Here is a 25,451-nt window from a genome sequence, read left to right as displayed (position 1 = left end):
ATTAAGTATACGCCACGTGTGTTGGACTGGACGTTCTGCTAATTGAATCACTCAGCGAAATTTGCATAAGACAGTTAACGAACAAATCAATTGCTCAACCGGGATAACAAGCCTTGAGCCGAATGCCATTGCCCGCTTATTTATTTGCACAAGCGATAAGACATTAAAAGACTTTGCCTTCCATTGGCATCCGAATACGAATTCGAATCGGAGTCCGTAGTCCGTAATGCGCTTAAGTCGGCACAAAGTCCATGTTGGATCTGCAAAGTGAACATTGTAAAACGGAAGCCAAAAAGGGACCCGCCGTCTAAAATTTATAGCTGGCAAAAACTAAAGAGCATCCTGGGACATCCTGGTCAATCCCGATGAGCGCGTGTGTGTGTGGGAGTAACTTTGTGTTCCAATCGATTTGATGACCATGTAGCCGGGGCATCCAAAGTTGATTTGAATTTATTACAGAACGCATTTACTTCTGTTTGCCGCCTAATTCCCCAAGCCGAGCACGTACTGGAGGTCCCTGTTTCAGTCCCAGTCCCAGTTTGCCGACCAGGACATGCTTAATTTTTAATCAAAACAAACAACAACTCAAACTGCCAAAGCCGTGTTGTTTAAGTTTCTCCGCACTGGATCTTTGTACATTAAGCAGACTCAGCTGTTTGCCGTCAGCCGGAAATTGTATTTGGTCACTTGGTTCATTTCGTCAAGACCTCGTCATCGCCATCATCATTTTCCGTGCTCATCGTTTTCCCTTCCCCATCCCCTTCCCCAAAAACCCCGAACTCAACCAACTGGAGTCTGCAAGTCAGGAACGCGGTTACTTGAAAACTCCATTGCACTTGGGGGAGATGATTTAAGTTAGTTGGCCAGACGTGTGCACTGGAAAAACAGGAGTTATCATTATAATTTATTAGATATTTTAAAACAAAATATAACTCTATAGTCGAGTATCTTGACTATCAAATATGAGTTACTCTGATGAATGAGTGAGAGAGAGATAGAGATATGCAAGCAGCAAAGCAAACATTAGCTTGCAAGTGGCGCCATGTATCGGAAAATGCATTAATTGCTTCTAACTTTTTAATGAATGGTGTGATTTTAAAATTTTCTTTTAAATTTTTATTAATTTTTTTTTATTAATTAGGTATTAATAAGCAATTCAAAATGTCAATTCTATCAAATCCGTAAAGATATGGGAACCAGGAATTATTTAGGGTCTTTTAAGGTCTAGTCATTCTTTATTATTATTTAATTTGAAAGGGGTTTTTCTTTTTTTGGTTTTTCTCCATTCAATGGCCAGCTGGTTTCTGTCAGTGCACAACACTCAGCTGAAGTGGCTCATCGGCCACTTCCCCCGCCTGAATGTAATTTGTTGCTAAGCAGAATGTTAATACGGTTGCAACAGCAAGTGGCTGTTGCCGTCGTTGCTGTGACAGCCACAAGTAGCCAACGGATGAGGCCGAGAATAGGGAGAGTAAGGATGCCCCTGCTGATGAGGATTGAGGATTGCTTCGTCCTCGAGCATCAAGTGGTTACGTACGTGGGCCACTCGAACCTAAGAACCACAGAACCCAACAGGTGCGGGCAAGTAAATGCTCCCCTTGCCACATTTAATATTTGTTTGCCGACTTTATATTTAATTAGCAACAATCACTGGCCGGAGGAGAAAACGAAACCCAGTGAAACTAAATCCAAACAGCCAGTGGCCTTAACTCGAAATTAATAGTTTCCACATTCGAGTGAGCAGGCCAAGAAGTTTCAAATTTTCCAAAGTAAATCAAAAGAAAAATGGCGAAAACTATCTCGGCGAAAGTTTTGTCAATGGCTTAACTTGGCCAGCAGCCACATGCGACCGGAGGATGGGCCAAAAGGACATCTGCAGCGCGGTGTACTCAAGTAAATTACAAGCTTTCTTAGTCCTGGCATATTTAACCACAGCTATGTTGGCGCAAGTTTTATCTGACACTTAAAGGAAATATTTGAAATCATTGGGGGAGAACAATTTAAATTTTATAATCAAAATTAAACTTATTATATTTATTAAAAACATGGGAATTAAAAGAAAACCCTTTGGCGAATATTTTCTCTCAAATATAATATAATAATTTATAGAATATTTCGTAGTATAAAATAAATTTAAAATTAAATATTTGAAAAATAATAAACCCATTTAATAGGTATTTAACTTCTGTAGCCTTTTATTTATAAAAATAACATATGATTTTGTTGGTAAAACTTTGAATTTTGAAGTCCTACGATTACCCATTCTTCGAGTGCACCAAAAAACATGGATGGTGGCAAAAACAGGATCCATATGGTCCCATATAAAGAGGGAAATTTTACAACCGGCATAAGAAAGTCACTTAACGTGGGCAATGGCACATTAAGTGAGCGATGAGGGGGTGATGTGGCGAGTGAAAGTTAATTTTGGTCGGGAAATGTGAGCCGGAGAAAATGCGCAGAGGCAGGGGCAGTGCCAGATCCAGAGGATTGTGCAAAATTTGAGGATGTGGATATATATTTTTGGAATGGAGAGTGAGCGGCAGGCGTCAGTAAAAACATTTTGCCTAAACTATGCCATTAACATACAAAACTTTCACAGCAGCCGGCCTGCGAGTAACACTAGCCCTCTCTTTCTAGGCCCGATAGCCCCCTCTCTTTCTAGGCCCTGTAGCCCCCTCTCTTTCTCGGCGAAGCACGTAAATACTTGCCCCGAAACTTGCTCGAATTAACAACAAAAAGTTCGTCCTTGTTGTGTGACGGAAAACTTGGATAGAATAACACAAGACTGCCGCTGGCAAGTGACAATAACACAACAGGAACTATGTAGGATTTGAGTGCCAGTGCGAGGGAGATGGCAGGAGGCGGGTGTGAGCGAGACAGATGTTTCGTCAGCAGGAGTTATAGAGGGTTACTCGGTTTCGGGAAGGGATTCTTTCGGGGGGCCCAGTGCCAAATGTCAAGCAATTTGCGGTCTCCTAAGCCAAATCTCCCCAACCCTTTGGAGTAGGATCTCCAGAGATGGCCCACCCATTTCTCCATTTAAAGGCCTTTGGCCAAAGTATTTATAGCTCAAAACTTTATGACTACCAGGGCCATAAAAAGCAAAGCTACCCCCCGCCCCTCAAGCATAATTGCCGCTAAAGAGTGTTTGGCGTCCGATGTGGATTGTAGACCAACTATAACTCATTACGGCTAATGAGCGTTATTTGTGCCCTAAACGCCACGCCCACCCAGAAAACTTCCAAGAGGCGAGGAGAGACGAAAGGTCGAAAATTAGTTTGACTTGTGACACAAGCTCGCAAATTCACAAAGACGAGCGGATTTTAACTCTGCCGAAGGGATTACGTTTAATTGACAGCGACAACAAGTGACAGACACTGTCGTCTGGGTGCGACAGAGACGGGGAGAAGGGGAGAGAAAGAGATGGCCGGAACTGATAGAAAGGGACAGCAGAATCGTGTTCGAGCTCAGACTTTTTAGTCTCAGTTTGGACACTCGAGCAAAACGGTTTCCATTTACTATTAGAAAGCTTAAAATATTAATTTGTGTTTATTTATTCCCATTAAACAGATAAAAAAAATTAAATTATTATATATTTTATTCTTTGTTTTATATTCATAGATGCAAACTCCCAAAAAAAACTATAAATATGAATAAGAAAATGAATGCGATTTGATCAATAGCCTTGCCATGGTCGTACGATATTTTCGATCCACTTCGTATAGTATATGACATTCGTAAAGACCGACCACTGTTTGCACTTACTATCTCCATAGCTAACTAGTCCAACCTGCATAGTCCGGAGTCCTCTGTCTAACGAAAAAGTAACGGAAACTGGACCTCCGGAGTCTCCCCTACAAACATGTGAGTCGCGGTCTCCGGCACAAATATGCGACATATCCACTTTGTGCTTATAGAGTTTGGAGCAATACGTGCGATCCGCTTGCGTCAAGGTTGCGATCTTCAGAACGTTGCTTTCGGATCCGTATTCCGTTGCACCCCAACCAGTGACAGTTAGGTATTGGGTATGGGGCAAGGGATCATAGTTCAGGGGCAGGCAAATCGGTCGAATGAAGTCTAAATGGTGCAGTATGTAATAAGGGGGATTTTTAAAGAAAATATCAGCTATATTACCTGTGTATTGCACCGGCCACCTCAGTCGAAACAAAGCTATATCATTCCGGTCGAGTTCAACATAATTTGGGTGTCTTATTTGATCTTCGACGGGAATTCCAATCGCCTGTGGTATGCAACCTTTAGTAGAGCAATCAGTGACGGTTGACCTGTCGAACTCCCCTAGGTATACACTGTATTCAGATGATATGGACACATAACAAATAACAAAATGGTACAACCATAATGGATTTTGTATAATATTACATACATGGGGTTTTTACTTGTACAATGTCCAGCAGTAAGCACAAATCCTGAAAATAGTAAGTTTTGTATTTAAATACTAATTTTCTACTTTTTAATTGACAATACTTACGGTTTGTGATGAGCGAACCACCACAGACAATGCCGCTTAGTATCAAGGCCATCCATGGGTTTCCGAACATGTTGGCCGTTTCACCGCCAATGATCCTGTATTGCGGACCATTCGCATAGCCACAATTGGATTCCAGGAATGAAATAGGAGGTTGCCCATTTCCAATATTAGCCCAAGAGAGCAGGCTAATAGCTGCGACGATCCTCATGCTTCTGTCCAGAATAACTGACTTGTCTTTTAATGCATTGCAATATTGAGTTTAAGAAGCATCTGACAGAATAATGAATTTTGAAGAATTTCATTTTACAGCCCAAGAGCATTTCAGGAAAACTAATTAACGAATATTTATTTAATGTGGAATTACGATAATTATGTAGCGGCACGATTTAGTTCTTTTTCGTTAAAACTTAGTGACGATCGCACCTTGAACAGCTGCTTTGTCCAAAGAATGAAAAAGAGTTGTAAGAGAAATATATATTTTTTCGAAAATAATCTTTATTGTTACAATGGAAAAGCTGGTAATAAAATTATTTCAGAATGAAAAGCGGATGTATTAAAAAAATATTTTTTAGAATATCTTCTGTTTTTTTTTAATTTTAAATAATTACGCAAACTCCCAAAAACAAAAATATAATTAATAATAAAGTTTTAACTTAACCCTACGCAGCGCAAGAATATTTCAGCCGAGCGCCACGCCCCCTCTAACGCCCACAATCGGCCACTAACGATTTTAAAATGTGCCCACACCTTTAAAGATTCCCGAGAAGTATAAATGCAATTTTTTTTTGTATATTTTTACCTATCGAAAATGTATTACGTGCCTTTTGCAATCAATAATATCATTGAAAAGGGTTCCCATAAATAGAAATCTTAGTTTTACCAGGGTTGCACAAAACGCAATTTCTGGGACCACGACTTTTTACTTATTTCGCCTCGAACAGCTGAAATTGCAAACAGACGCAGCTGGAAAGATCCTAAAATCAAGAAGAATGTTCAAAAAACGTTTTAGGGAAGTATAAAAAATATATTAGGACCTCCAACCATAATTCTGACATTATTTTGTTTCCAATTATTAATCAGGTTTTAATCATCAAAGAAGATTGTTAATACGATTATGAGAATTCCTGGGATTTGGTCTTTGCCTACGTCGTACGGTATCTACGATCCAGTTCATGTGATGCATTACATTCGTAAAGACCGACCACTGTGTGCACTCTGTATCGCCATAGCTGACAATTCCCAACTGAACAACCCGGTTTATACCGTTCACCCTAAAATTGCTGGAGACTGGACCGCCAGAGTCCCCACGGCAAACATGCGAATCGTAGTCTCCGGCACAAATATGCGACATATCTACTCGACCGTAGATAGCGGAGCAATACGAGCGATCAGCCTGCGTTAGAGTGGTGGTCTTCAAAACGTTACTTCCGGGTGTATTTTCTGTTTCGCCCCAGCCAGTGGCTGTTAGGACTCTGGTTTGGGGCAGGAGATTATAGTTGGTCACCAGGCAAATCGGTTTGATGTAGTCTATATGGTATAAAATATAATTAGGGAGCTTCTCATAGAAAAGGTCAGTTCCATTACCCGTATACTGCACCGTCCTGGCCAGTCGAAACAGAGCAATATCATCCCGGGAGTGATGCACATATCTTGGGTGCGCTATCTTGGCATCGACTGGAATACCAATGGCTCTCGGCAAGCAAGCTCTTCCGGAACAATCCGTTCTGGTTGATCTATCAAACTCCCCTAGGAAAGCTATACTGTAACCAGGTGATAAGGTCATCTTATATCGTTAAAGGATATATTTAAAAAGTACTCACGTCGGGCTGTTCCTTATGCAATGAGCAGCAGTGAGCACAAAACCTGGAAATAATAATATAAATAAATATAATATAATAAATTCTTCAAATTATTCAGTTTTAAATAAAAATACTTACGGTTTGTGATAAGCGTACCGCCACACGAAATGCTGCTTTGAATCAGGACCATCCATGGGTTTCCAAACATGTTCGCTGTCTCGCCGCCGATTATCCTCGATCTCCAACGACGCGATCCCGCGACCGAAGTGCCACAATTCGGATCCAGGAATGATAGAGTTGATTGGCCATCTCCGAGACAAACCCAAGCGAGCAGGGCTACAATAGCGACGACGTTCTTCATGCTTATGTCCGGAATAACTGACTTGCATGCCCAGGGCCTGGGCTTTTATTGCATTGCAATATTGAATGATAAGCAGCCTCCGAATGGTTTTCCAAGAATTTCATTTTACACCGCATCATCATTTCGGGAATACTGTCAAGCAAATTTTGATTTATTGTGTAATGAGAAAAATTATTGGGAATATTAACATTAGAAATTCCTAATCAATTCTATCAGAAAAATGTAAACATGACGGTAACATTTTATTTAAATTTAAATACCTTTAAATCGAAAATTAAAGGTTGAGAATTATATTATTTCTTGTATTTGATGAATGTATGCGTACATTTTTTTTTTATAAATTAGAAAAAATTTAAAAATGGAAAAAAAATATTCGTAAAACGTAAAAAATGAAATTTATTTGCCTTCCAAATAGTTTTTTGAGTGTACTTTGAATTTGGTTGCTTGAAAATAAAGTTAGGCCTGTATTTCTTGATTTAGCTGATTTGCAATCTGATTTTCTATCGAAAGGCTATGCGTTTTTCGAATGAACTGATAACCGTGAATATTGATATTCGCCCATTATCATTAAATTAATTATTTTACATCTTATTCAAGAAAAGTCTTTGCACTCACAAACTAAATTTCCTGCTGAAACGTTTGGAAAATACCCAACCGCGAAAATTAAAATCAAGCCACCCGCCGAGCACCCAAAAGCCCAGAATGAAAATGGACCTACAACTGCGAGTTAAACGATCACCATAAATCCCTTTGCTGAATGAGCTGGTTACGAGCAGTCCTGCAGTTGCGTTTAATCACAGGTAACACACCGCCGTTTAAATGCAAATGATGCGGCGGCAATAAACGTGGCCAAGAGGCAATCCGCCCCACATATGCGGAAAATGTGAATGGAAACGCGAATAAACAGAAAGAACGTGTGTAACCAAGGCATCGCGAGTACAGAGAGAGAAAATCTTGGTGGATTTAGCAAAGTTATTAATTTCTTAAAATCTTCCGTAATACATGAAATTTAAATGTGATCAAATTTTATATTCATCAAAAATATTTTATGTATGATATACCTACACTAATTTAATTTCATTCTCTTTTTAAGAGTCTTTTAAAATATTAAAATAAATACAGCACTTGATGAAATTTTTTATAATTGTTTTATTAATAAAAATTCATCAATAAATAATTACTGTAATGAATGATAAATTAAATTAAATCAAAATTCTCATTTTAATCTTTAATCTTAAAATATTCTTAATTTATTGAAGTGAATTGTCCCATAAAAGTGATATTTTCTTTCGGTGCACCTTGTTATGGCAGGCTCAGTGGGCGTGGGTTTGCCGGGGGCGTGGTCGCGACACGTGCTGCTCTCGATTGGCGGAGTTCGGCGGGCAGGCGGCGGGACAATTGAAATTTTTAATGCCGCCGAATGGCAATGACAATAATGAGCACGATGACGAGTGTTTGGGGGGAAGGCAGTTTCGGTGGCGGTGGCAATGGCAACAATTATGCTGATGACGTGTGTACTACACCCATACCCTTAATGGGCCTGATCCGATTGCTTACTCTCCTTCGGAAAACAAACAAACAGTCGCGTGGTGTTTTTTTATGGCTTTGCCTGACTGATAACGGGTGATTAAATGTATTTTTAAATGGGTTTTAATGCGATTTTCAGTTTAATGAGCCGTTTCATAGCCAGCTTTCTAGCTCTGCTTGGCAATTTTTTGTGCATGCCTTAATTTATTTAGCTAACCGGCTTGCCAGGCAAAAGGAAAGCACATTAAGGCAGCTAGAAAATACCACAAAAGCTTTGGATATGTTTATGGTGAACAAAAATGAATAGAAATTCCAGTTTGCCACATGGCCACAAAGGTCAGCAAACTTGCCAAATATGCAAGACTTCACTTTGTGTGGCTAACAAACAAAATATGGAGCAACCATTTTTATTCTTTTGCATTTTTACTTAGGTCTCGTAGTAACAAAAGGTCGACTTTCTATGCATGTGTACAATTTGTTAAATGTACATTTTTCGTTCAGTAGAACTTTGAACCTTAGCCTGCACTTCCAAATGCATACAAATGGTTGAACATAATCGGCTTTGGATTTATTCGTTTTCTAGATTTGGATTTTGTTTTAAATTGAGACAATCTAAACTTTTAAATGCAATTGGTAATGCTGAACTTCTCTTTCTTCGTCGAAGTATTGCTTACATTTTCATGACTTTCTAAAACATTTCTCTTTAAAGTAATTTATCCACATACTCCAAAATTTAAGGCATACATCCATTTCGACCTTGACATGTTTTGGTTTAGTGACTCGCTCACGTCCGAACAGATAAACATTTGTTAAAATGACATAAAATTACACGAATGTCGGCTGACAAGGGGCAATTTAAAACTAATTTCGCGATCATCAAATGCCACCACAGCCAAGGCAGATGATATAATTGCACAGATATAAAGATAAAAGCCACCACAGCTGAAAAAAAACATTTCTAAAATTTTAAGTTAAATATTATAAGAACCGCAGCTATATAAATTACCTCAAAAGAGAGCTATATTTCTGAATACCTATTTCATAAGGGTAGGAACTTTCCTATAAAGCATTGACACTCTTTTTTACACTTCATTAAATGCAATCAATCATAAATTATTCACACTGATGGCCTGAATAACAGGGTGTGGCCCAGTAAAAGTAATTGAATTGCAGGAATTAGATAATCGATTCTATTGAGGCTGAGGCAGTTGTCTCTTATTGTGCGAGTGCTTTTGTTTGCGTCCAGCAAACCCCTCCAAGTAAACGCCCCACCAATGCCGTAACCCAAAGCAAACCCGAGACCAACTACACGTAACCCAAGACCCAGAGTCTGTTGATGTTTAAGGTCATTGCCGGCTGTGATTAAAAACTGCGTGCTGTAAAATAAACTTGAAACGTAATGTTCGGGTGTGCACTTGGCGGCATCCACGAGATTGGCATAATTGCAACCGCAGAAGTATAAAAAAAAAACAAGTCAAAAAGACAAGAAGCAGCTGCTTCTCGGCAGAGTGCGAAATTAACATGAGACTTGGCACAATTTCCGCTTTGATTTATCTGTAAAATCTGTAAAATCAGCATTTATGGGTATAATATACATTGTATATACCATAGCCTCTAAGAAAAATTAAAAAGAAAAATAACTAATTACGGGACCTTTTTTTATACATTTTTTAGTTCACGTTAATCTCTGTTTCGCAATATTCCACGAATTGTGTGAATCACATAAACTTATCAAAATATTTGTTTTCAAATATATATATAAGCGTAAATTAATCTATACAATAATTAATCTGTGCACATATTTTTTAAGACCAAATGAAAATATGTCGTAAAAAAATACAAAAAATAAATATAAATATTTTATTGAGGTTTACCTTTTGAAAATTTAAAGCTTTCAGAAAATTATTTAATAAATGTTAACAATTATATTTTTCCATCCAAAATAAAAATATAAGCATAAAATCTAAATGATGTGATATTGATAGAGTATCAAAACGTCGAGATACCCACACAAAGCATTCCCATTTGCCTTCGCCTGTGTTTTTTCGGACCACAATATTGGGGATAAAGATGAGGATGAACTTGGAGCTTGAGCTGGAGTGCATTCATTCAAGATAACCCTGCTGATTGTGGCCAGAAAATGGGGATGGATGGAGAGCGTAATGGGGCCCACGCACAACTGACCATAATTGAGATGCCAAATGGATTCACGTGTGTGCCGAAATTTCCCCCTCCCCAAGAACCGAATTCATCTGCGTGAGCCATTCAGTTCCTAGGAATCCTTCGTTTATTCAAACATTTCCGGGAACCTACTTCCGCAATAGAATCACGTAGAAGACCAGGACCAATTATTGTCCTCTGCCCCGAAATTCCGTATGCAGGAGTTTCGGGGTGCGAATTAAAATCAAATTTGATTTCGAGAAGGAATCTCGTGGCGAATCATTAGCGATTGGTTTTTGCCCACATGCTTTTGGTTTCGAATATGTTTCGTCACAGTCTGATTCACATTGAGGGATTTCGGTGGCGAGCAATTAAAACTCTGGTTCAATAAATATCAATAAATTTCGCCAGCAATTTCCCTATTTTGGCATAAATAACAATAGTCGCCGGCGTGCGTTTGTCAGTTGAGTGGAGTTTCTAGACCAGCGAACAGGTCGAATATCGATAAAGTTTACCGGCAGTCAAATCAAGTGTGAACCAATTGCAAACAAGGTAAAGTACAAATAAACTCGCACCCAGATCGGGATATACCATGCGGCGTATGAGTGATGCAGCTGACTCATCCGCCCCGTAGACTCGTCGAACCGGTGAAAGTTTGCTCCCACCACAATTGCAGTCTACGCTTTGCGGTGCATGGCGAATTGATTGCCGCATATGCGGAAAAGAAAGTTCACAACCGGCTGCCAAACTCAAACAAACGTCAATGCCCCCTGCAAAGAGACCAACCCAACCCACCAGCTACCATCTACACTCGTTCATAATATTAAATAAATTATTTGCGAAGCAGGGGCAGCTTCAAGTATCCAAACGGCAAACAGCAATCGGCAAACGGCAACTAATCAGTCAGTCACTCAGTCAGTCAGGCCTAACTGTTGCCTTTTCGCACCACTCGACAAAGGCAAAAGGCAAGCAAAAACGTATTGAAACACAACCTGCGGAATGCACTAACTGATCGACAGATACCCTCGGAGTTAAATGACCCATCGAGCCTCTAGAAAATTAGCTTCTCAATAGTTTATTGATTCAACTACGGATTTTCCAGAGTGCTCATTTTACAATGCGTACATAGCACTTTACGTGAAAATTGACGGCGAATTTTGCATCTGTTTAACATTTTTTGTAAATAGTTATTTTAGTATTTTATGGGTTATAGCAAAGCAAAATGCTTTGCTAAAATATGAATGGAATGAATGGAAAGAGAACGCACTGTAATATTTTTTTTTTTTTGAAAATATTTAAATATTTTTTAAACTTTTTCCTAGATCAAACTAACAATTTTCTAAAGATAATAGTTTTCTAAATTTTTTTTTAAACAAAAAAGTTAGTAAAGATAATAATTCGAGCTCGAACTTTTAGAATTTAATATCTTATATAATTTGGTCATTGTTAAGTGGTGTCTAAAATATCTTCATTCGTGGGAACTTTCCAATTTTAAGATAGAGCAGTAATTCAGGTAAAACTTATAGAATTTTATACCAAAGTAATTTTGTTTATTATTAAGTTTTATTATGTGGGATTTTTCCTTGTTTGCTCACACCTTCAGAATTTCGTTGAATAGAGTATTAGTAAGTTCTTAACAATGTATCATAATTTTTTCCTGTGTATCTACACCGTGCAAACGGCTTGCGAAAGGGACTGAGCTGCGCACGCGCAGCGCGTACGAAGAACAGCTGAGCTACGTGCTCGGCTACTTAACCACCCAGTAACCACCTGCCCACCGCTTCAGTCCCTTTTCCCCTAGACCGCAGCTAAGCTTCTTCTGAGAGCCCAGAGCAAACACGTTAGGCGCCAACAAAGCTGAGAAACTCGCCTGGCAGCCCGCTCAGCTCACCAAAACCGAAAAAAAAAATCAGAAAACAGAAAAAATCAAAAACAAAATCAAAAAACGACGCAAACGAAAAGAAAACAAAACGTGAGACGCTTCGTTGCCGGCTTGAGTTGGCCAGAGCGTCGGAGCCAGGCTTGTATATTGTAGCTCGGGGCCTGGGATCCGAGATATCTGCGATCCGAGACCTGAGGTTTGGGGTCTGGGGTATACGGTTTGGGGCTTGAGTGGCGGGTAAGAGCACTCTTAAGTGCTCAGCTCAGTTCAGTTGCGAATTTCATACAACACGAGACGGTTGCCTCCGAGCGGTTGGCGTTCTACTGTCTACCGAATACCCGAATCCCACGAAACTCCACTTCCATTCCGCAACAAGAGTTTGCCAAAAAAAAAACGAAGTTTCGCGATTAGGCGGAAATTAGTCAAGCAAATAATTATTCAAGTGTGAGTGCTCGCGAGTGAAAAGTGGCTGGAATTCCTCAATTTGGGAGTGTATCAATTAAGTGGCCAAAATGATCGAGAGGCGCAGTCAGCTGGATAAGGTAAAACCCAACCATCTAGTTATGCCAAGGAGTTTACACCAGGTTCTAGCCCAACTTCGATTGAACTTTAACGTTTGCGGTCCATTAAATATTACTTAAATTACAAGAAACTTTTCCCTTTTGCTCGCCTCTATTTACACAACCTTTTTTGTATGCGAAATTCAGTAATTGACTTTGAAAGTTTCACAAATGGCAAACTCCCGTAAAACGTGTGAAATTTTTTATGCAAACCCCATAGTTGCGAAACTTAATAAATTCCGATAAACAATATGCAAAGCAAGTTGAGTTTCAAGTTCTTAAAGTAAATTCAACTTTAAGTAAACTATTTCGGTGCGTTTGAAACATCTATTATGCAGGGGAAATATCTGGTTTTTCGTTTGTGAATCTAGTGGACAAACTTAGAAAATTGTTGAGTAGATAATTTGCAAATATTCATTTTCGAAGCAATAAAAAAATGGAAATACAATGTTACTTAAAGAGTCTTAAAAGTTATATTTTATACTCAAAGTAAGCAAAAAATTTTTAAATGAAATATATTTTTTTGAGTAGATTACCTAATTATACATACATACAAATTTTATTATAATTAATTCAATTAACTTAATAATTATCATTTAATTATCAGCTTGACATAAGTTGATAAATAAAATTATACGATTTTGCTTAAGAGTATTTCGATCTTCGACTTTTCGTAGTAAAATCCATGCTGATGGTTAATGACTGCTCAAACTGTTTGATATATAGTCTTAATGATACAAGACACAGAACATATTTATTTTCCTGATTGCGATCACCACTGAGGGTGATAGCTGTTCGAAGCGAAATCTCTTGCGATTCACATAGTTGTCGGACCTCTGATTCAGGTTTTTATTCTGGGTTCTGGGTTGTGGGTTCAGCAATCTGATTAATCAGCCCAGCCATGTGCTAGGTTTTCTTTTCAGGTTCTAAGCTTCTGGCAGATCGCCAGATCGCACGATCTGAGAATGAGAATGAGAACCGAGCTCTGAATGCTGTGCTTTCTGTATCTTCGTCTGCTTATCTAAATATTCGCAAAATTGGCTGAATCTGTATTTAGATACTGGGAAATGACTCAGTCGAAGGTGCGATTCATTTGCATTTGTTTGGCAGTTAAGAACTTTTGCTTTTGTTTGGCTGTTAGTCTGGTCTGGGCTCTGAAAAATGTTTGAGATTCTAATTAATTATGTGCGTGTCAAGTTACGTAAGATGTTCCGGCGACGAAACGAAAGTAAGCGCTCGAATGTCTAATTTATGCGGGATCCCATCGATCGTTTCGGTTACAAAGTATTTAAAGCGCGAAGCGTCACAGCCAGCAATCTTGAATATTCAGCGGAAATGCTTTAGTATTTTTGGCCAACTGATCGATATAAAAAGCTATATATAGACACACGTCAGTGGATCTGCGTCACTGCGCATGCTCAGCTGCATTCATATGGAGCGTTAAGTTGGTTCTGAATGAATTGAGATTAGTTTATCATTCTTGGCCGTGTTCCGTGTCACGTAGACGCCGACAACAAGCCACCTGTAGTGAAAAGAGAACCTCGGGAACCCCCATATCTTATTCTCTAAGCGGTAGAGATGAAGTTCAAAAAATTTAATTTGAATTTTCAATATGAAATCAATAGCATATTCTTTTATGAAAAATAATCTGTTTGTAAACAGTCAGGTCAACGCGTGCACATTTAATCAGATTAGCAGGCAGCACTTAAATTAATAAACGCATTAGCATTTGTGTCACTTAATTAACACTTCAATATGCACATTGATTAATTAAATTAAAAATTTACAAAAATAAACGCATTAAAAAATGGCTATCTAGTGTTTTAAATTTCTTTTATATTGAAGAGTTGTTAACAAGAAAGTTCTACAGATATTAAAGACAAAAAGTCAGCTTCCCTTTATAACTTTAACATGTTAAATCAATTACTTTTTATTACTCGGTTAAATGCAAATTGATATCGTTCTAAGGAGTAAATTAAATAAACAAACAATACCCACTTTTCCCAGACAATTGAAATAAAGCGAATTAATTAAATTGATTTTATTGGCATCGAGTGTGTGCGATACTCTGCTCCTGCGGCTTCATTGGATTCCGATACCTATGAAACCGATTGCTGGGTGGGTGCTTTTGGCATTAATTAGCTGCATGATTAACGATAGCACACGATGGGCGGGTTACCACCCCCTTCGTTAAGCCCGCTTTAATTGTAGTTTAACTCTGCCATTGAACCTTGTTTATTTCTCTCCGAGCACTTGGGGTATTATCTCAATTACGGGTTAGCTAACCACCGCCACTCGAAACAATAACAAACTTGGCCCGGTAATTAAATCAAATCCGCCAAGAAGAAGAAAACGTTAGCTTGGCAAATAATACATGTGTGAACATAAATACACAAACATAAACAACAGCGCAATCAAACAACAAACGCTAAAGCCGCTAAACAAATAATCAAAGCTGGAAAGCGAAAATATGTAGTTATTGTGATATTTTGTATCTCTAGGAACGTTTATCTGCACGTGTTCGTTTCACCGAGTTGGGGGTGGGGGTGTACGGAAAGGGAAAAAAAGAAGAAGAAGAACAAGTCGAAATGCTAAAAATATCAACTGATTTTTTCCGGCAAAAGGTCACGTACAAAAACAAAGTCAAAATTCGACGCCAAAAAGCAAAAGACGCGATTCAAACAAGCAGCAACAAAAAACAAATGAAATTAAAGCAAAATCTGGCAATCAAGCTTACAAAATGGGTAGTGTTTTTTTATGGGCATGTGTGTGTGTCGGTAACCCCAAGCAAAGTCAAGGCCCTCTCGCTCACACTCTCCCCATGCCTTTCGCTTACTCTTTCGCTATGCTGATTAGCTTCGCATTGTACAGTTACTCCATGACCCTGAGCAATGTCAGCCAGAGGCTCGCCAGGGGGCCTTTAAATTAAAAGAAAATATAAAGAAACTAGCAGTCTAACTAATAAACTATAAATTTTATTGGGTTTTATTAGTTGATTTATTTACAGTTATTATTATAAACTAATTTTAAATATCAAATAATGTTAAAAAACTGTAAATTTTAAATATTTAAAAAAAAGTTAAATTAAATTAATTTTTAGCCCCTTTCCTACATAACCCCTTTTGTCACAATTCACCTTATGCCCCTGACTGTAACAGTTCACACCCATTTTCATCTCCATCTTCAATTTTGAACACATAAGTGTGACCAGCCATAAAAAAATAGGTGCAAAATTCGTTGAACGGCAAATTTGATGCTGTTCGCTGTTCATTGTTGCCATTGTTTGTTGTTGCCGGAGATCGTTGTTTGGCTATTCAAATTTTATGCATTGTCAGCGGACAACAACACAATTGGACAGCAAAATATATGTGTGGGAGGGGAGGGGTGTAGGGGCAAAGAGCCGGCTGAACATACAATTCAATTTAACGCTATGCGCCCCGCCCGGTTATTTGGTTTTCTAGTTCAAGTTGAGGGTCAATAGCTATTTTGGCTTGCATTTCGGCCCGGCTTTATATATTTGTTTGCAATTTGTAAAATTGCCAAACAAATATTGATTGGCGAACGAAAAAAGGCAAATGCAAATAGCCGTATCTGCTAAACTCTCACAGTTGCTCCCTACAACTGCCCCACCCTAAATGTTTATATTTAGCCAGGGCAAACTGTACAAGGAGGACGAGGTGAGGTGTTCCTAAGGGCGTAGCCGGTTCAACGTGATTCACTCGCAGGTTCAATGCATCACCAGACGTGTTTTCTACACCTAAATAAAGTATATTGCCTAGAATTAATAGTTTTATAGAGCAATTGGAAAATATTATGGTGAAGAAATAAAAAATAAAAAGTGGTTCATTTTAAATCACTGATTAATTTATTTAGAAATTTATGCTGAATAAATATCCCAAAATACTAAAACATTACAATAATGGTAATGGATTTGGAAACATATTTATTTTTCTTTATTCTTAGTTTTCCTAGACTTATGAAATCTTGTTTTAAATTTTAAGTGAAAGATTATCCTGCAACAGCATTTTCTGCAAGTGCAGCGACTTAATTCAGTTTTCCGACGAGGTGGGAAGGTTAAAGCCACAAAAGGGGCACTACTAAATGGAATACGGAATGGGAAATAAATTAAACAAGGTGGAAAGTGAGGGCTACACGTGACTTGCTGTGCGGCAGATTACTAATTAATGCATAAGTAGACTAGGCAAACAATTATTCGGATGACTGATGCACAGTCATTCCGCAGGCCAAAGGTTCTACTGCCCTTTGCCTGGGTATATTAATTGGCCAATTGAAATGATCAGTTACTAAGTGATTTGTCTACCGTCAAATCAATTTGTATTGAGGTAGATCAAGTCTTCTATCAAAACAGGTTTAATCTTACAAACGATAAGATTTAGATCTTTTGCGAAAATATGGCGGAGATAAATATATGTTTTTAGTAAACCTATTTCCTTGTTAGTGATTGATTTTACTGAAATAAATATTATTGATGAGCCAAACCTTTAACTGACAATTAACCGGAGGACAGAAATCACATGTATTAATGCAGATTTATGCAAATGAGCTATACCAGATATAAATACAATTTTGTTATGAAATTCACTGAACTTGTTTCGCGTTGGATTCTACTTTTAGCCAAATTTGTTTTCGTGAATTTCTGCTTTTTTATGCGGTAAAGTAAGGGAGTTTAAACGTTAAGTTGCAGAAGCTAAGTTAATCAGTTTATTTTAAGAATAGCCAAATTAGTTTTCGTTAATATTTTAATACACCCAGAAAAAAAAATGACCTAAAATGTCAAAAAATGGCCTAGAATTTAGGTAAAATTGGCCTAAAACTGGAGCTAAGTCCTTGAATGGCCTAAAATGTAGGATTGTATGACCTAAAATGTTAGGCCATTAATGGCCTAAAATGGGGTAATTTTTGGCCTAGATTTTAGGTAATTGGCTGCCTTAAAATATGAGAAAACAACTTTCCAAAATTTTAGGCTTTCTTTGGCCTACAAATTTGTACTGAAAAATGTTTCATATTATAAAGTAAATACAGAGAAATTTATAGCTAACTCGAGGTCAATGTCGGCTTAGTCTTCAAGAAGTCGTCATTATTCCAACACACAAAAACGAGCGAAGAGGCTTCACTGTTCAGCAGTGAAATCGCTGTTTTATTCAACGATCGAAGAGGGTTACCATGCAAGCCGCGCTATAACTGGTTGGGAATTATAGCGTCGCTAGAACGGTATCAGAGTTCCGTGCAAATTTATTTAGGTAAAATGCATTAATTTTAAGGCCCACGATGACCTAAAATATTAGGCTATACGGGACCTAAATAGTAGGGCAAATATACCAAAAATTTAAATTTTTAGGCAGTACATGACCTAAAAAGGAACTTTTAGTCCATTTAAAATGTTTTAGGCTATGCATGACCTAAAATGTTGTCCATCATTTTTCTGGGTGTAGGTTTTCATGTTCTTTTTTGGCATTTTTATTTACTTAAATTCTTAGTATCTCTTTCTGGTGATGGGAAGCGCAGTTCAAGGCGGTTCCGGTCGATCCCCGGTGCAGTTCCATTGTGCAGCCCACTTATCATCGGTATAAAGCCATATAACTTTAATGGCCGAAATCGTAGAACAACGAAACCTGGTCTGGGATCGAAACTCGGTCAGACAGATGAGGTGAGCCACTTGCGGTAATGCTGTGGCTACACCGAACCCCTGACTTCAGAGATCCCCCGAGTTTAGTGATCCACAGAGAGCAGGTTCACTGAACTGCACTCACCTACGGCATGGCATTGGGAGTGAGCGAGATGGCAGGGCGCACTCATCGTGGGTGCAAAGAGTTCGACGAATATGTGGGTCAGGCCGACAATTACACTGAAAGTAGGCGGTCCTCAAACCCGTTTACAGTTAACAACGGTAGATGCTGAGAAAGCTCGGCGAACGCAAAGAAACTACGAAATTTGCAGCTCTCTTTGGTTCTCTTTCTACAATTTGCACGACTTTAGATTGCAAGATTGGCTGTAAAATAACAGTACTGCATCCACTCCCTTTCTCTCTTTATAGAATGAAAGTAGTTCTCTTTCTTTTTTTTCACTAATTTAATTTATGGAATATAAAAAATAATGCTTTAAATTAATACATACAAAACCTTAGGAAATTTAATATACCTCTCATTTTCGTTCTCTTTTGCAATTGCAAACTTTTACATTGCAATTTTCCCTGTTATCTCTATTACTCTCTTTCTTTGTTACACTAACAGCAGACGCTCTCATTACAGCGAGAAAGTAGAGAGAAGAGGAAATGCGATCGCATTGCTGTCTTTCTCTCACCAAGCCGCTTGTGATTTTGCTTGCTCTTCCCTCTCCCTCTCCGGCGCACTCAAATGCAAATTTTTACATTGCAATTGCAGAGAGAGAGCGAGGAGATGCGCTGTTGCTCTCTTCTTGTAACGGAAGAACGCAGGCTATAAAAGCGGCGCATGCGCTGCGTGTTTTCCACAGTCGCGCAGCTGCACTCGAAAAGAACACCTCGTCCGGTGGATAAGTTCTTCCAAATAAAGAAAAACCGACTTGAAATCACTGCCACAATGACGGTCAGAGCAACAACAACAACGCAACGCAGCCTCTACATCACGAACGAGGTGAGTTCCTGCTTTGCCAAAAAATATAAGCCACAAAATCAAAGGCAAATAAACCAGCAAACCAACGGAATGCGCCGGCTCGAAATAATTTGTGAAGTCTGCCGCGGGCACTTTTGATTCTGATTATGAATCTACTTTTGATTCTACTTATGATTCTGATTCTGATTCTGATGCTGATTCTGCTTCTGCTGCCGACGAGTGGCACTCCGAAACTGGCTGCTAATTAGTGCTGCCTCATTAAAAGCGAACCCAAAGCGAACGAAACTGTTGCTCGGACACTCGAGACCGCTCTTCAGGAAAAAGCCAGCCAAATGCCAGAAAACAGAAATCAGAAACCAGAGAGCCAGTGCAAAAAGTCGGGCAAACAAATCTGAATGCCCTGCTGCCTTGTAATTGCAAAACAAAAGCCCCATTTACGCCAGGTCAGAGCTTCCTGTCCTGGGCGAAAATATCCAAATTAATAATCAATGAAAACAATTAGCGCGCGAAATGCTTTTGGGGAAAAACTCGTTCCATAAACTTTTGCTTTTGCTTTGCGCTCTAAAGGCTTACGGGTCCCAGAATGCTGGCGCAATATTGGATTTGAAATGATTAGAATAAATTAGTATTCATTTTCGCGAGCAAACAGCTGCCGGCCAAAAGCTTAAAGAAAGCAACAGTAAAACGCAAACAACCAATATCCAGATTTTTGAGTTGCCCTGCGGGCTGCGTAAAAAACAAAAAAAAACGATGAAACCAGAGGCAGAAGCAAATGCAAATTATAAAGAAATAATAATAATAATGTGGCTAATTATGAGTGAAATTTCAGGAAATCGAATAAATAGAAAGAAGAACAAAACAAAAAACCGGTCATTGGCAGTGGAGTGGAAAAGTGGTCAAAACAAAGAGGGAAAATTCAATTATTCAAGAACAAACTTTGCGATTTAATATGTTTTTTTTTCTTTAAATGGAAAATGAAATAAATTTACATAAAATATCTCACAGTCACAATAATATCCATGATTTATTATTTAACTAATGGATATAACTTATTAATATTTATTAGTTAAGTTAAAACTAAAAACTTAAAACTTAACCACTGATAACCATCAATCAAGAAACGCTTCAAGTTTCAAGTGGCTTTAAATAGAATTCAGTCGCTCAGGTGAGCGAACTGCTGCGGTTACCTCATTAGCAAAGTTAAATGAGATTGTGTAACGCCCACGTCGCCCACTAATATGCAACCGAAACTATAATTAAGCTTGGGCGACTGAATAAGAAGAAGACGCCAATTGCCACCCCCGATGGGCGGCAGCCCAGTTTGTTGGCAAAGTAATTAACGTTTATTGGCTGCGGACAAACAAGAAGTTCGTGGGCTGCCGGCAGAAGTATGTATGCATACTCTGCTTATTTTCGTAAATTCAATCTTCTTTTCGAAAATACGTACATATTTATACATATGTGGGTCCTGCCATCATTCGGCCACGCCCCCACAAAATGTGCGCCTCTGCTTATTTGCCGCGCGCTTAGGCCTTTGTTTGTTCGCCCAATATTTGCCCCAAAATTTTTGAGCAAGAATAACAAAAAGATTTTTGTGCGCCCAAGTCAACAGAGTGTCGGTGGCACAGTAAGACGAAAGACCCACAGATCTGTGTGCATACGTACGTAATATACTATCGATGGCAACAATTACCAGACATCGGGGCGTATGCGTGATACTGCTCGTCGACATATCACGCATACGACTCGTATGCAAACGGAAACAGCTTGGCCTGCAAATGTTTTTTCTTCTCGTTTTTTTTTCTCTGTTTTTTTTGGCCAAGTCTGCTGCACAGCAGACCGTAATTCAACTTGGCCAGCTGCAAACAGATTCAATTTGCATTGCGAAATGCAAATGCAATGGTCAGAATAAAATCCCACATTCAGGTCTGGCCTCGGCCAACTTCTTCTTCCACTCTCGTTTCGTGCCCTTTTATTTTGTGGCATTTGTTCGGTTTTTGTCATGCAAATGGAATCTCTCATTCTTACGCACAATTCACTTAGCAAAAGAGGGTGTATTGCTTGATTGGTGGGCTCTTCTATAAATCAGGAAATAGGACTCGAGTCTTTGAGCTCTGGCCTGTAATTTATATTTGTTGGAAATAGTTTCTTATATATTATTAATTGCACATTCGTTACTTTACTTTGGCCAAATCTTCTCAATTTGTCCAACCAGTTGGCTTAAATTGCTGGCATTTTCGTTTTGTGAACCTGGGTCATCTGTGTCTATTTGCATTGTAAATGGGTCACAAAAATGTGATAATTGTATGGAATATTTTAGAAAATTTCAATAAATTTTCCCCACACTCGGCTTAAATAGTTGTGGAAAAGCCTTTCGCATACATTTGTAAGCATTTAAAGAGCAAATAAATAAATGGGGGACAAATATCAGTTCCAATTGATATGCGCATGATTTTATGCTAACGGAATATAAAATGGTTTTCTCTTCTCTATTTTTATATTTCAACTCCAGTGAACAACGAAACCCTTGTTAAATTTTAATTTCTTGTCGTCGCTTCTTTTGTTTTTAAGTTTTCAAGTACAAAGCCAACAGAATATTTTTGACCAACTAGGGTCAGGGCTGAGATTTGTTTAATTATTTGTTTAATTAAGCGGCAGCTTGCGGCTGCATTTGTGTCAGGGCTGCCGCAGAATCTCCGGCGACTTGCGGCGCTTTAAAATGTTCGCTTAAATGCTTTTCGAGTAACAATTAGACAACAGCAATTGCAGGGTTAACTGCCCCGACCCCCTTGAAACTCCGCCCCTGCTGGCCAAAGTCATGGAGTGTCATGGCCCGCTGGACTTGCTTTTGACCTGCTCTGCACTTGCTTTTTATGTTTCCATTTTTGATTGCTATTTTACGAATTGCGAAGCCAGACAGCACAACAAACACAGACAGCCATTGATGGATATATATGCTGGGATATATTTTCGTTGCTAAATGCGGGCTCACAGTCCGTTGGATTTGGATTTGAGTCTGAATTTGAATTTGAACCTTTCGCCTTGGACGGACGAACGGCTTTCGAAATACTTGAGGCGGGAAAATTCACTCACTGCCAAGTGGAAAAACTCGATGCATCCAGCTGAAAACTTAAAACTGAGAAACTGGTTGGCTGGCCTTGGTCTAATCCACATTTCAGAACCTCCAGCCAGCCAGAGAGCCAGCCATTCAGCAACAGGCAGCAGATTCTGTCTCGGATCTCGACTGGGGTTTCCAAACTTGATACTCGACTGTTTGGCCTACGTTTTAGCCATGGCTATTATGGCTGCTGGCCAGAACGAATATCTCGTATCCATGTTTGCACTGCTGCATTGCTGCAACTTGACTTTGCAATCACTACGTTTTGGACCGCCGCACACCAAACAAGTGGCGTTCAAGTGCGGATTGCCAAGATCAATGTGTCGACAGCATGAGTTTCAACAATGATGTATAGCATCATCTCCTTGGCTTGCTCATCTCCTTTAATATGTGTTTTTTTTTTGTATCTATTTTTCTAGATAATCATCACCGCCATGGACCGATTCGTCTGGTTTGTCCTCCTGGTGGTCACAACGCACCTGGTCACCGAGTTTACCCGCGTCTCCGGATATGCACGCGGCCAGCGTCACGAGTTGGTGCTGCTGAACGATGTAAGTAGCCTAAAGCCAGCTGAGGTGCAATTAAAATGTTTACTGACTGACTGACACACAAATTAAACATCTCAAAAGTAAAATATGGCCGATTTCCATGTTATTTTATTTCACATAAAAAGTGAACTAGAGTTTAATTAAATTCTAAAAACACCTACATTTTAAAATTGATTAACTTAAAACAAGTAAAACTTTTGTTTTTTTGTTCATTTTCAACATTTTATAACTTACATTTTATGTGAATGGATTATTTTATGAGGTCATTCATAATCCATATTGAAAAACATATTTTTAATGAATCAAAAATTTTAATTTTTATACATTTAAAGTTTTTTAAAACAATTTTAAATTTAAAATATTTTACCAAAAAATCTTCATAAAAATACTTATGTCTTGAAATTTCTATACCTCCCTATATTAATTTATAAATTTTCCATAAATTATTATAGACATGATTTTTTCGACGTGCAGATAGAATTGAAAATATTTAGCTCACATCTGTTGAATTAATTTTGCCGCGTAATTAACATTCTGGTGACCTTTTCAGACGCACCTGCAGCCGATGCCCGTGCAAAACATGGTGCTGTATCCGAGCCAGGATTATGGGCAGTACCAGCAGCGCCCCTCCTCCGCCTCCTCCGCCCCCGCAGGATCCATGAGCAGCCTGCAGCAGAATGCGGCCCTGCTGTTGAGCAGCTTGGCGGCAGGAGTGAGCCCGGGAAATGGAGCAGCGGGAACGGCGGTTCCCGGGAGCAACGCGGCCATTTTGTCCCTAGGCGATAGTCAGCCGGCTCACACGGCTGAGAACTCGTACCCGATGTTCAGTTTGCGACCCCTGATCGACAGCATTTTCGAGGTGAGTTCACGCCATTCGCCCGCGGCAGTAATCAAATCCATGTTTTACAATCGTTCATCCGAATTTTCGACAGATTCCGATTTCGACGCTGCGCGCTGTCAACAATCTGGTGGGTCGATTGACCGGAGGATATCGTCAGGCCCCCACGGAAATGTCACAGAAATCGGTGGCAGCGGGAACGGCGCTGCCATCAGGCAGGCAAAATCCCACTCTAAGTGCCCATCCCAGTCAACAGCACCAAATGAGGGAGGAGATGGCGTAATTTTAGGCCCCACTTTTAGTCAGTAAACTATTTTGAATGCGTGAATGTTGTAATTTCTGTCAGTGTATGTTTCTAGTGTGTTTTTCGTGTGCATTTTGACCTTTGTGATATATGTAACCTTGCTGTAAGCCTAGTTTAAGGATATTTATGTCAATTCACGAGAAAATTAAATAAAAAAAGATTATGATTATGGAATAAATGTAAAACTTATAAACTTGTGGCTCTTGACATTTTTCCAATGTGTTGAGGGTTAAATAATTTAATTACAGAAAATAATTATATGATTGGTTTTAATATTTAAATACTATTGTGCAGTAAATTGTAACGACATTTGTTTATGAGGAGCTCGGTATTAAAAACTTTTTATAGGTACCATTAAAAAAATATTTTGTTCATATAAAACCATTTAAAATAGCTTACAGGCTTAACAAAAAATATTTACCAACATTTAGTTAAAGAAAAAGTAATATTCAAACACAACAGCATTAGTTAATATTTATTTTAACACTTTAGTTGCAAATGAACATATCAAAATTTTTTGTAATTTATAATTGCTGTATTGCAAAACGCACTCGTCAGAATTAATTAGTTCCTAGAAAGTCCTTCAAAAATGCACTGTATAAAATGTGTTTTTGTTCACATCAGACAACAGTAACGTGTTTACAAACTTAACATGAATTTTATATATTGGCACCCCAAAGCGCTCAATAAAATATTTACATTGTTCAGTTTTTTTTGGCTTATGGCAATGTAAAAACACTGCATACTTTTAGCGAGCGCAATAATATGTTTAATCTTTTGACGTGAGATTGTAAATATGTCGGTAAAAATATCAGTTATTTCATTGATGCAATGCTGTGCAATGGAACTCAATTAAAAAAATATTTTTTATATTTGGGGATTTGCACAAATATTATGACCCAGTGATGGGTCAATAGTCGCATATCAGCGAATTGACAAAAGCCGCTTCCCCATTGAAAAGGTTATCAACAGAGAGCGATGGCACTTCCTGGGATTCAAATACTATAAAGAGTGCTTTCCTACGTAGCTAGAATAAATTAATTGATTTAAAAGTAATGAGATTTCCATTTGGCAAACAAAAAAGTTCTCGCGTAATTAATGTGGAAAAAAACCGATGATGAAAAAGAGCATCAAGTGATTTTTTCAACGAGTATCTGCTATTTCCCAAGGTAATCATGCGTGATTTAAGGGACAGGACCAGAGCAAACCCAATCGGCAATGAATCGAATTTAATTATATTTTCTTTTTTGGACC

General features: G+C 38.6%; 3 protein-coding genes across 6 annotated transcripts; 1 reads left to right on the top strand and 2 right to left on the bottom strand.

The window, feature by feature from the left end:
• Positions 1-3,613: 3,613 nt before the first annotated feature.
• LOC138912442 (melanization protease 1-like) lies at positions 3,614-4,704 on the bottom strand. The gene is made up of 4 exons (XM_070213287.1): positions 4,490-4,704; positions 4,385-4,427; positions 4,135-4,307; positions 3,614-4,077 (listed from the first exon to the last, which is right to left on the bottom strand). Exons 1-4 carry the CDS (start codon positions 4,695-4,697, stop codon positions 3,677-3,679), a joined length of 825 nt encoding a protein of 274 aa, XP_070069388.1. The 5' UTR covers positions 4,698-4,704; the 3' UTR covers positions 3,614-3,676.
• Positions 4,705-5,579: 875 nt separating this feature from the next.
• On the bottom strand, positions 5,580-6,649 carry LOC108054099 (melanization protease 1-like). Its single transcript, XM_017136857.3, has 4 exons — positions 6,427-6,649; positions 6,310-6,352; positions 6,074-6,249; positions 5,580-6,016 (listed from the first exon to the last, which is right to left on the bottom strand). Exons 1-4 carry the CDS (start codon positions 6,647-6,649, stop codon positions 5,580-5,582), a joined length of 879 nt encoding a protein of 292 aa, XP_016992346.3.
• A 4,186-nt stretch (positions 6,650-10,835) lies between these two features.
• LOC108054101 (uncharacterized) lies at positions 10,836-24,356 on the top strand. Of its 4 annotated transcripts, none has more exons than XM_070213874.1 (4): positions 10,836-10,888; positions 22,927-23,058; positions 23,606-23,914; positions 23,988-24,356. In XM_070213874.1, exons 2-4 carry the CDS (start codon positions 22,942-22,944, stop codon positions 24,174-24,176), a joined length of 615 nt encoding a protein of 204 aa, XP_070069975.1. In that variant the 5' UTR covers positions 10,836-10,888; positions 22,927-22,941; the 3' UTR covers positions 24,177-24,356. The 4 variants fall into 4 exon arrangements, with proteins under 4 accessions (XP_070069975.1, XP_070069974.1, XP_016992348.2 ...); XM_070213873.1 differs by lacking the exon at positions 10,836-10,888 and adding an exon at positions 12,503-12,760; XM_017136859.3 differs by lacking the exon at positions 10,836-10,888 and adding an exon at positions 19,280-19,410.
• The last annotated feature ends 1,095 nt before the right edge of the window (positions 24,357-25,451 follow it).

Source organism: Drosophila takahashii, chromosome 2R (assembly GCF_030179915.1).
Source record: "Drosophila takahashii strain IR98-3 E-12201 chromosome 2R, DtakHiC1v2, whole genome shotgun sequence".
Lineage (NCBI taxonomy): Eukaryota > Metazoa > Arthropoda > Insecta > Diptera > Drosophilidae > Drosophila > Drosophila takahashii.
The sequence above is the reverse complement of the archived record's forward strand: the minus strand, read 5'-3'. Positions and strand labels throughout refer to the sequence as shown.

Excerpts from the sequence above, each read along its gene's own strand:
- LOC138912442 (XM_070213287.1), bottom strand. The coding sequence starts at position 4,697 with ATGAGGATCGTCGCAGCTATTAGCCTGCTCTCTTGGGCTAATATTGGA. Across the intron at positions 4,428-4,489 it reads TGGTTCGCTCATCACAAACC|GATTTGTGCTTACTGCTGGA; the intron begins GTAAGTATTGTC and ends TACTATTTTCAG. Across the intron at positions 4,308-4,384 it reads TGTACAAGTAAAAACCCCAT|TGTATACCTAGGGGAGTTCG; the intron begins GTATGTAATATT and ends ATCTGAATACAG.
- LOC108054099 (XM_017136857.3), bottom strand. The coding sequence starts at position 6,649 with ATGAAGAACGTCGTCGCTATTGTAGCCCTGCTCGCTTGGGTTTGTCTC. Across the intron at positions 6,250-6,309 it reads TGCATAAGGAACAGCCCGAC|TATAGCTTTCCTAGGGGAGT; the intron begins GTGAGTACTTTT and ends ACCTGGTTACAG. Across the intron at positions 6,017-6,073 it reads CAGGACGGTGCAGTATACGG|ACTACATCAAACCGATTTGC; the intron begins GTAATGGAACTG and ends TATACCATATAG.
- LOC108054101 (XM_017136859.3), top strand. The coding sequence starts at position 19,357 with ATGACGGTCAGAGCAACAACAACAACGCAACGCAGCCTCTACATCACG. Across the intron at positions 23,059-23,605 it reads AGTTGGTGCTGCTGAACGAT|ACGCACCTGCAGCCGATGCC; the intron begins GTAAGTAGCCTA and ends TGACCTTTTCAG. Across the intron at positions 23,915-23,987 it reads TGATCGACAGCATTTTCGAG|ATTCCGATTTCGACGCTGCG; the intron begins GTGAGTTCACGC and ends AATTTTCGACAG.